The sequence below is a fragment of the Ailuropoda melanoleuca genome, chromosome 4 (assembly GCF_002007445.2).
Source record: "Ailuropoda melanoleuca isolate Jingjing chromosome 4, ASM200744v2, whole genome shotgun sequence".
NCBI lineage: Eukaryota > Metazoa > Chordata > Mammalia > Carnivora > Ursidae > Ailuropoda > Ailuropoda melanoleuca.
In genome coordinates this window covers 29,460,635-29,472,077 of record NC_048221.1, presented here as the reverse complement: position 1 = coordinate 29,472,077, position 11,443 = coordinate 29,460,635, and the positions used below count along the sequence as shown (strand labels likewise).

The 11,443-nt window shown below is 43.7% G+C and overlaps 1 protein-coding gene across 1 annotated transcript in view; it reads left to right on the top strand.

Annotated features, from left to right (window-relative positions):
* CADPS (calcium dependent secretion activator) overlaps positions 1-11,443 on the top strand; it is a 499,023-nt gene that overhangs the window by 233,298 nt on the left and 254,282 nt on the right. The window contains 1 exon segment of the mRNA XM_034658585.1: positions 7,671-7,751. Within this exon segment, the coding sequence (XP_034514476.1) occupies positions 7,671-7,751 (81 nt within the window).

Genomic DNA, 11,443 nt, shown 5'->3' with positions numbered 1-11,443 from the left:
ATGCAGGCTGCAGAATGTCAAGTACTAATAGCTGCTGAGATTTACTGAAAGTGATGGTGTGCCAGGCACTCTGCTAAGGGGCATACACATACCATCTCATTTAAACTCTCATCAATCCATGCGGTAGGTATTGTCATTATTATTCCCATCTTACAGTTAAGGGAGTTGAAAAAAATTAAAAGTTCAGGCTCAGAGAGATCTTGTAACTTGCTCAGCACCGCTTGGCTTCAAAGTAGAAAAGCTGGGACACCTGGGTGGCTCAGTCGGTTAAGCATCTGCCTGCAGCTCAGGTCATGATCCCAGGCTCCTGGGATCGAGTCCCGCATCAGGCTCCCTGCTCAACGGGGAGTCTGCTTCTCCCCCTGCCTGTCTCTCTCTCTTTCTCTGACAAATAAATAAAATCTTTCAAAAAAAAGAAAAGAAAAGCAAAGCAAGGATTTGAAGCTGCATAGTAAAGGGGGACCCCTTGCCAATCACATCCTACAGCCTCATCAGACATGGACCAAGGGGAGACAGGTCAGTTGGAAAGGAGTTTGGAGGTGGCAGCCAGGCGCTGAATGCAATGATACATCCACAGCCCAAACCTCAGTACATTCTTGAGACAGGAGGTTGGACACCCACATCCCTTGGAGGGAAACGGACGCTGTCCTGGCTGTAACTTTCCAGACTGCAGTGTGCCAGGAGGGCAGCATTTGCTGGAGCAGTTTGTCTGTGAAGGAGGAGAAAAAGCACAGGGCTGTGGAGAAAAGGAGGACCGTGCCAGCCGATAGCAGTGCTTTATAGGCAAGCGCCTCTGCCCTCCTCTGCAGTAGCTTTTGGCAGCCTCCTCCTCAGACACTAATCCCTGGGAACCAAGGGGCCAGGCTAGGAGGTGGAGAGAAACAGGGAAAACAGATCCAGTGAACCCAGGTCAGCCGGTGGCTTGCACCGCTGCTGCTGACAGGCGCACTGCCTCAAGCCCCCAGAGCCCAGGATTAAGAATGCTTCAGCGGGAATGTAACTGATGACAGGCCAGCAAAGGTCGGTCTTTCCCTATTTCTGCAGAGAGTGGCCCTTCCCAGAACACAAGCACTAAGCAGTAAAACCTAGCAAGCTAGAAGTTAGCAGGTGGGGAACCTGGTCCTAGCCCTCTCACTGATTATTGAGCGACTCTGGGCAGGTCACTTTCCCTCTTTGGGACGCAGTTAATTAACTCAGTCCTTTCGTTGGTCAGGCAATTATCAGAGCCCCCTCTGTGTTCAGCACCGTACTAGGTGCTGGGAATGCAGAGAGAAGCAAAAGACACACATCCCTGCCCTCATGGACCTTGTAGGTAAACATCAAATAATCACATAAGTGCATATAAAATTACAATTGTGAAAAATACTTAGAAAAGGAGAGGTGCATAGTGCTAGGAGAGCTTGGCAGGAGAAACTCACCAAGTCTGGAGGGTCAGAGAAGAGTTTGCTGCAGAGCCTAGGATGAAGAATAAGAACTGGTTATATGAGTCAAGGAGGAGACAAGGGAGAATGTTCAGGCATGGGAAAGGGTGTGTGCCAACGCCTGGCAGCAGGAGAAAACAAACCCTTCCAAAGGCCTCAGTGAGGAGCCCAGTGCCATGTACTGGGGTGGGGGTATGGGGTTTCCAACAGGCCATGGAGCTCAGAAGGGCCGACACCCGGCTTGAGCTTACTACACCGTCTCAAATGCTCCTTGCAGCCACACTTCTGGACCATTTTCATTGCGGTCCTGAGGCTGAAGTTGCTCCATTTGTTCTGAGGCTGAGTACCACAGATTTTTCCAGAAAGTAGAGCAATTATTCAAATAATGCATAAAGTGATCCACCTGTTTCTGTTTAAATTTTCTGCATATTTGAATCATGTCATCTTTTTGCTTGACTGGAGACTGCCTTGCGGCAGTAATAATGATGAGTTTGGAAGAGTCCAGAGTTGGACTTGCCCCCCTATCATCATAATGTGTGAGCCCAAAGAATTCAGGCGTCCTAGGGAGAGCTGGTGCCCAAGGATGTTCCCCGTGCAGGCTGATCCTCCAGGGCCTCTGGGCCTAATGAGATTCCAAGTCTGGGCCCAGTGATGATTTCTCTATCACCCTAGAGATGAGACAGAGTGTTCCCAGCTGGGTCCCTCTTAAACTGACATATAGATCCACTTACATAGTGAGGTTCCTTCCTCCCTTTCTCCTCCCTCCAAAAAACTGGGTGTGTCCATGGATGTGAGAAAAATGAAGCGCATAGGAAAATTGCCTAGCTGAGCACATCCCAGAATGTGCTACACAAACATGTTACACACAGGATCAGATAAGTTTGGGAAATGTAGGGCCACACAAAGTTGTCTTCTCAGTGATGTGTCTTGCAACTCCCCAGGAAGGGGAAAGAGAGAACCAACCCAACTGACCACATGCCCCTTTCTCTGCAGAACTGGTATCCCCAGGATATACTTTTGAGAAATGCTTGTCTATACTTCGCAAAGACTTCTGGGACATAATAGGGTTTGTCATTTCTCAGGTGCAGGGACTATGGATAGAGAGGTCATGACATCGGCCCCAGGTCCCCCAGCTAAGGGCAAATTGAGGACCAGAACAAGGGCTCCTCTTGTCCATTCCAGGGCTCCCCTGTCCCGGGGTCTAGTTTTCATCATAAATCACAAAGGGCAGGGAGGGAGTTGACATCTGATGAGTGCCCACCCTAGAATCGGGATAATTCTAGAAACGTTTTCTAAACTATAGGACCTACTATGTGCCAGCACCGTGCTAGGTGCTTTGCATGGGTATCATCTCAGTCAGTCCTAAGAACACACTGGGGTAGGTATCTTATGTTATCCCAGGAGACTGAGGCTTGGGTTCAGTCACTTGTTCAGTCCCTTTGAAGAAGGAAATTGCAAAGCCAGGATTTGGACCCAGGTGGGCCTAACTTCCCTTGAAACACACCACACGTTGTCTCATTCAGTCCTTTCAGTAGACTTGCAAGATCAAAGTGATCCCCACTCAGCAGTTGAGGAACCTGAGGCTCAGAGGTTGAGACCTGACAAGGTCATGGAACCAGGGAGTGGGGTAGCGGGGCACAGACTCCCCTTTGCCCTATTCTCAGCCCTGTGTCCCCTGCTGCATGGTGTTCCTGCAGATGTGAACGAGGCCAAGAGCAACGCTGGTCTGAGCCTCTGCATGGCCTAAAGGGGCACAGCCATGAGCTGGAGAGAATCCCAAGCCTCAGGATGGGCTGGAACTGATGGCTTAGGTGATACCTGTTAGCACTTGGGCAGTGCTGAGCTCAGCTCCCCATCACTTTAAAAGCATAGTGCAGGGAAATAGTCCCTTTGCTTGGCAGGCAAATCGTGACAACCACCACGCTGCCTCTGCTTGACCTCTGCTAGTAGAAAGATTATTTGTCTAATTAGGTAAAGAGCCTTCATGCACATGTACGTATTTTAACCCTAATGAGCTGTCAGCGGAAAGGTTTGCCCTTGGCCTGGTTTGCCAGCTGATCTTTCCTTTCCTTGGTGGAAAAGGCCAGTGCAGTAAACAGAACCTCGTTTCCATGGAAGCTCACTCTCTGGCTTTTTCTTTCTAGCACTTGAAAAGGTAATTACTTGATTTCTCTTTATTTTTTTTGGATTTCATACAGTGGGGCTGTCAAGCTCCTCGATTGAGGATGGCCTTCATCATGCCAGGCTGTTTGAGAGAGCTTTGGTTGCATTTCTTTTTTCATCCTCCCTTCAGATCATTTAGCTGTCAGGCAGCAGCGTCTGCCTTCCGGTCACTCCTTCTAATTAAAGTCTAACAGAGCAGAGGGACTTGACCCTGGGCAATGTTGATGACACTGGGAAGCCAAGGAAATTTGTCAAGAGATGGGAGCCTTGATCCCTTCCTTTCTAGTGCACAGACTATAGAGTAGGACCCCCGCATCCATACCACAGAGGGACATGGTCCCATCTGGCACATTCTCGTCTGAATCTTTGACTCCCCACTGTGGCCCATGTCAGAAATACAGCCACCATAGGCTTGTTTAATAACCCAAACAGCAGCTACCATTTCCTGAGGGTTTGTTCAGGAAACTGTGCCAAGAACTGCGCTGAGCACTTTATACCCGGTGTCTCAGTGAATTCCCATGATAGCCTTAGGTTGACTTATTACACTGATTATTCAGATGAAGAGACCTGGAGCACAGAGAGGTTAAGTAACTTGCCTAAGGTCACACAGCTACTTACGGCAGAGCCAGGATAAGGACACGCTCATTGCTCTCATTTCTTGGGGAGGGCTCTGGCACTGTTATAGCCTGTCTAGAAGACATCAGCCAGTTGTGACAGGTGAAGGAGGGTAGACATTTCTCTGCCCCCTAGTGGTGGCTCGATGTGTTAAACTGTCCCATGCATACAAGGAACAAAGTGAGGGCACCGAGTTATTTAATTGTCAGGACCAATTAGGAAACCAAACAAGGCACTTAAGAAAGAAGCCAACATAATGGCAAGATGGTTTGAGGCAAGACAGACTCCATTTATAATGGGTCATACCACTTTACCAGCTGTGTGAACTGCACCAACATCCTGAAACTTACCGAGACTCAGTTTCTTCATCTGTAAAATGGGGGTGATAATGGTACCTACCCCATAAGGTTGTTTCACATGTAAAATTTCCCAAACTTCCATGTGGAATATTCTTCAGTGAAATAATTGTGTTGTAAAAGACAAAGTTAAATGCAGTTCAATAGGCTTATTAATTCTAGAATTGCTCAAAATCTTAATAATACTAATATGTATTTTAAGTTTTCAGGAGGGAGCAGCATTTCCTGACCCCAGAGTCTTTTTCCTGGGAGAATGCACATTAATATCTAGTTCTTGAGACCCTTTAGAAAAGACTGAAATACAGGCCATAGAATACCTGGGCTCAGCATAAGCATCAATAAATGCTAGCCCCCTCTCTTTTGTGCCCAAAATGTTTAAATAGCCTTATCTGTTCTTGCTAGGTTTAAGCTCCATGGATGCAGCGACTAAGCCTGTCTTTTTCCTTTCTGTATTCCACTGTCTTGGCATATCATGACATTCCCAAAAAAAATCTGATAAGTGAATGAGTGAGGGAACACATGAACTAAGGAATGAAGCGTAGTGTAGACCTAGCCTGCTCATCCTCTTTGCCGGCATTTTCTGCTGTCTCTAGTTCCATTTGATGGAAAATTTAGTAATGGGATGGTTCTATTGGGCTGTGTTTTCTCTTTTCAGTAATAACCTCTGTGGATACTGTATCTTCTGACAGAATTCCCAACTTTAGCCCCTAACCAAATCATTTTGCTGCTTCTCAGTGAAGAAGTCAGACGTTTCGTTTGCATATGTATTTTGAGCGAGACATTTGAGTGTTCGCAGTGGGTTGGCACCTGGAACTAAAGAAGTCTTGCGTTTCCAAGGGAATAGAATGAAGACAGCTCATTGGCACTTGAAAACAACGTGGAGGCTACCATGTTTCCCATGTGCGCCTATGGGGAAGCTTGTAATGGGTGGACCCCTGGGCAGCAGTGTAACGGCTTTCGGGTGGTTTTCTTTATATGTGTGTAGAACAGGGTTTCCACCTCGTTCTCTGGGCATTGTATTGTGCAAAAAATAAAAATTTCAGTTTAAATTAAAGAATAATTAAGTTGATCAAAGTCTAGCAGACTTCCTCACCGCAAAACTTCTCAGGGACTTTGTGCATTTTGATACACCATTTTTGAAACTCAACTGACCATTCTTCTGGAACCCTTTCTTCTGGAGGATTTAATAAGATTGTTGTTTAGCAGAACTCTTTGGGAAGTGCTGCCTTAGAATATATGGCCTAGAGTTGCAATGCAGTCTTTATGATCTGGGAAATAGTCCTGCCCCTCAAAACTGTGGAAAGGAGAAGATAAGGCAATTCCTGATTTAAACCGGGTGCTAAAAATGCATAGCGTAAAACTAGATGGATTTTTATGTATTTTATAAAACAAACCAAGGGACACTTGAGTGACTTAGTCGGTTAAGCCTCTGGCTCTTGGTTTCAGCTCAGGTCATGATCTTGGACTTGTGAGATCATGCCCTGAGCGAAACCAAGAGCCAGCAACTGGCTGCGAGCTCAGTGGGGAGTCTGGTTGAGATTGTCTTCCTCTCTCTCCCCCTCCCCCTTTCACATCTTTCTCTCACTCTCTCCCTCACTCGCTCTCTCTCATAAATCTTTTAAAAAGACCATTGTCGATGCTTCAGAAATATGACCATAAATTTTTTAGTGTTCTTTTTTACATCATATTAAAAAGAACTTCTTTTCTATACCATTTTGTACCATATATGAGATTTTTTTTTTAAGCATGGACCTGGGTAGGGTTTTTGTTTTGTTTAGTTTTTTATTATTTTATTTTAGAAGGGGTATCAGGCAGTGGGAGAAGGAGAGAGAAAATCTCAAGCAGACCACCTGCTGAGCACACTGCCCTTAGTGGGGCTCAATCTCATGACCCTGAGATCATGACCTGAGCTGAAATCAAGAGTCAGACACTTAACTGACTGAGACACCACGGTGTCTCTGGATCTGGGTTTTTATTTTCAAATTTCTAAATAAAAATGACTTTTAAAGGAAAGGGACCTAGAAAACTCAGACACTTCTTAAGCTACTTTTTGTTGTGAGTTAATATGCACTATAAAGAGGAATAAAGCCCATTCTATTTGAATGCCACTGCTCCCTATTTATTAAACTTTTCTGTGAATAAAATTAGTCGTTAATTACTGAATAAAACAAACTCAATTACAGTTTGAAGGATAACAATAGGTTTGCTTGGAAATAAAGAGAAAAACCTAATTCATAGAGGAGGGATCAGTAACTATGGCCTGCTACATGTTGTTGCACATAAAGTTTTATTGGAACGCAGAGATGCTCATTTGTTTACGTATTATCAATGTCTGTTTTCACATTTGATTGGAAGAATTGAGTCATTACAAGAGAGATCGTATGACCCTCAAAGCCGAAAGTAATAATTATATGGCCCTTTACAGAAATGTTTGCCAGTGTCTTTCAAAGATGGAGATTATGTAACCAACCCCTTCATTCTACAAATGAGAAAACCAGAGAACTCAGGGAGTTGTCCAGGCTTCTTTATGCTTGGATATGCTGATTCTTATGTCCTAATAGCTCTAACTACAGGGAAGACAAAGATAGATTTCAACTTAGATATTAACGCCAATTCATTGGTAGTGGCCATCTGGAGTACTGGCTGAGAAAGTCTTAGGGCTCAGTAAGAAGGAATGCAATGATTGATTAATCCCCATGGTCTAAGGGTGGGACAGCTGTAGGATATATGCCATGTAGGCACTATGGATAAGCACTGTGTCTGCTCCACACATTTCTCATAGTTATATTACTGTCTCCTTCTTTGTACATCTGTCACGTAAACACTTTCTTCATTGGACCAAAACAGAGGTGTGTATTGGGCCCTCATTAGAAGCACTGCTGCCTAGCAGTTCCAAAGTGATTCATGTGCAAGTTCATTCAGATGTCTTTCCTAACAACTGCCTAGGATTTAACTTAAGATTTTCCTCCAGTTGGATTTGTCTGTTACAAGATTCTTAACTTTTGGTGAAATATATCTGTGGGAGCAGAGATTGGGGCATGTAAAATGCAAAGTCATGAGTTCACTGGTTTTTGTGATCCAAACTGAAAGTCTCTGTATTTGTGCTTTTCTGCAGCTGGACAATCCAGATGAGCAAGCAGCCCAGATCAGACGAGAGCTGGATGGACGTCTCCAAATGGCAGACCAAATAGCCAGGGTAAAGAAGCTTTGGGGACATTTGCTGGGGGACCAGGCCAAAGTCCCACACTGGAAGCACACTGATCATTTAGGTCCATGGAAAGATAAAACAGAAAAGCAGAGAGGGGGAAAGATGACAGTCATCTGATTGGGCCCTCAACCCTTCTTTCTCAAGGCAGCTCTCCCAGAGATAGCACATATATTTCCTATGCTTCAATCAATACACAAACTCCAGCCTCCCCTTTCTCCCAAGTCCCTCGCTTATATTTCCAACGGTCTACTGAGCATGTCCTCTTGGATATTCCCCTGCATTTCAGGTTAAATGTGTTTGAAACCTAGCTCCTTATCTTCTTCCCACCGTACATACTTACCTACATTGATTCCTCTTCACATGTTCTCCGTCAGGTACTATGGATGGGACCTCCTAGGCATTCTGTTTCTCCTTTCTTCCTATAGCATCCTACACTCAGTTAGCCACCCAGGTCATTGATTCTGCCTATGAAATATGGCTCAGATCTCTTGACTGCTTTCCAGTACCATTGCTGGTGCTTTGATTCAGGCCCTCGTCCTCCTCGCCTGGATCTTACAATAGCCCCCTAGTGGGTATCCCTGGCTCCACTCCAGCCCCTCGCCTGTCTATCCTTCACACAGTTGCCTTTCTAAACCTCATGCTTGAACGTCTCAAAAACAGAGCCTCAACATCCTTCAGTAGAATCCTCCACTGTCCCCAGAACAAAATCTAACCTCTTGAGAATAATATTCCAGTCTCTTAATCCACAGACTAGATTTTTTTCTTTTAAGGCTTGCCTCCCACAACTTTCCTACCAGAATTCCCCATTCCAGCTACAGAGAACATCTCCCTCTGAGTAGTCCAGCAGGCCCTTTCCAGCCTCAATAACTTTGTACCCACTGGAGTGATCTTTCTTTTCTTCTCCATTTAGCAAACCCTCTTACTCAGCCTTTGGTAGTGAACTTAAAACCCCTTCTCTAAGAGCTTAGCTAGTTCTTCTTACTCTCATGCTTTCTTCATATCACATATAAACCTTTATTACAACAGTTCATTGAATGGTGACTGTATTTTTACATGTCTGAGCCTCCCAGTAGAAAGGATTTCTCTAGAGTTGGGCTTTTGTCTTACTATTGATGACTGAACCTAAGTGTTATCTACTATTACTGCTTTTGCTGTCACTTGTGTTATTATTGATAGTAGTAATGCTAATTATATTCACTGAATATTGATTCCGTTTCACACATACTAAATGCTTTACATGTACCTTCTCATTTAATCCTTCAAACAGCCCTATAAGGATATTTCAGTTATCATTTTTGTTTTAGAGGTGGGAAAATCAAGACTGAGCATGATAGGTACTTGTTAAGGTGCTACACTAGACTCTTAAGTCTGTCTAAATATGAGGCCTGCAACAAGGGTAAGACACTCACATAAGGTGCAAAATTTAAAAGCAAGGGGCCAGAAATGCAGTAAGCAATATAAATAACATTTTAATGAAATATTTTTAATCAAAATTAATGCAAAAATCCATGGAGAACAAAATATCAAAAATTTAAATAATTAGATCCTACTAGTTCCTATGGTAACCACAGAACATGTGTGCCTCTGAGGGTAGGGGGCTATGGGAGATGGTAGGGAGGATGGGCAGTAAGCAGAGCTTGGCATCCAACCTTTCTCTTCATGGAAAGAAGTATCTCAGGACCTGGACATGTGGGAAGGACTTCCACTAGAAGAGAAACCAAAAAGAGATTGCAAAAAGTTCAAAAATCTCCGTTTGTGCGTAAGCAGCTTAATTGAAATATTTTGCATCTCATTTTTGGACATCTTCAAAGTTTATAGTAGAGTCATTCTGTTGACTAAAAATAATATGCAGTTATGAATTTGCCGAAAGGTAGTGTAAAAGGCTCTTATGTTTGAAAATCCTGTTTAACAAAGGAAAAAACATCAATAAGACTTCAGAATTTACTTCTGTAAACTCAGTGTCTCCTCAGCAGATTATCCAGAAAATGGAGATCATTTGGTCCATTCTCTGCCTTTAGGCAACTATTACATCCCCAACTAATAAGTATTCATCCCATTTGAAGAAAATCACACACACAAGCACACACCCCACACATACTTCAAAGACAAGCTCATGGCACCTTTATTTTAGTTGTTTATTTTGAGGCTTCACATGGTAATTTAAGAAACTAGTGTAATTGCAATTTTTAAAAGACCATGAATGAACAACTGTTATGTAGTGAGCCCAATTGCTCATCTGTGAACAATAGTAGACCAAAAAACTCTTTCTCACAGCCCATACTACTAGGTATTCTGATACCAAGTTGGATATTATTGACAACTTAGAACTAGACTTTCTTACATAATGAAATAGCCAATTAGAGTGAATCTTGGTCATTATTTGTAGAGAATAGAGAGTAATTTCAAAGTATATGGAAAATCCTCTGAACATTTAGGGTATTGAGGATTTCTATGAGAGAGTCTGCCCATCATTATCTCCTGTTCTTGTAGAAATGGACTACCTTCTTCTTCGTTGTTTATTCATGCCAGTGGTCTCCTTGCCACAGCTAGTTAGTCCTGGAAGTGTGTTCTTTACCCACATGGAACCAGTCACAATTTCCAGCCTGCCCTGACCACAAGTGATTGGTCCAGAAATGGATGCCTAATGCAACTAAACCAGTGAATTACTGCCCTGGAACCTATGGACTGTGGGCCAACAGGGCTGTATCCTCTCATGCTAGAAAGATGTCTGCAGTCGTGTTCAATTCTTCCATGAAGGGAAAAGGAGATAAAAGAATGAAGTCAATGTACCAAAAGAGAGAGACACAGGAAATATACTGAGATCCTCAGCATGTTCAAGTCCCTGGTTGCGCTTGTTCTCGAGCCTCAGCTGTGTAACTGCTTTTCCCTCAGTTTAGTTGGATTCTGAGACAAATTAATTCTCTTTGCTTAAGCCAGTCTGGCTAATAATAAGGAAAATTGAGAAATATCTGTTAAAAATTAAACAAAATATCAAGATTTTAGATATTGGCTAGGTCATGAAGGGATATTGAAACAAAGCACCCCAGCTTATCTTCTTTTAGCAAACCCTGATTTTTCTATTTCTGGCATCACAGTGAATTTTAGTGAGAGTGTGCTATTCAACCCATATGGCTGAACATCAGCTCCTGTAAATATCATAACCAGAAATTCCTGGATAGGGGACAGGCAAGATGGTGGCGTAGGAAGATCCTGAGCTCACCTCCTCCCACAGACACAACAAATCTACAACTGCATGTGGAATTGTCCCCTTTGAAGGGGGCCTAGAAACTGGATGAGCAGGGCCTTCACAACAAGGGACAGCACTGACACGGGTGGAATGGCAGAGACACAGTCTCACTGAGGAAGAAACCACATCCCAGATGTAGCATTTCATGCCAATCAGAAGGACCTGAGAAATACAGAAATTATTGCTGAGGAGAAGAGCTTTGAGCTCCACATCAAAACTTCAACCCTTAGATCCTACACAGAAGATCAGCCCCCAAAACACCAGGATTTGAAAACCAACTGGGAATATACCCAGGAAAACTAAAGAACTGCAGAGAAAGCAAAACTGCTATCAAGGGGCTTAAACACAGACTCACTCAACCTGGAAACCAGTGCAAAAACACGAGATTGAAAAGCACATAGACCATAGGTGAAGGAGATCCACTTACTAATCT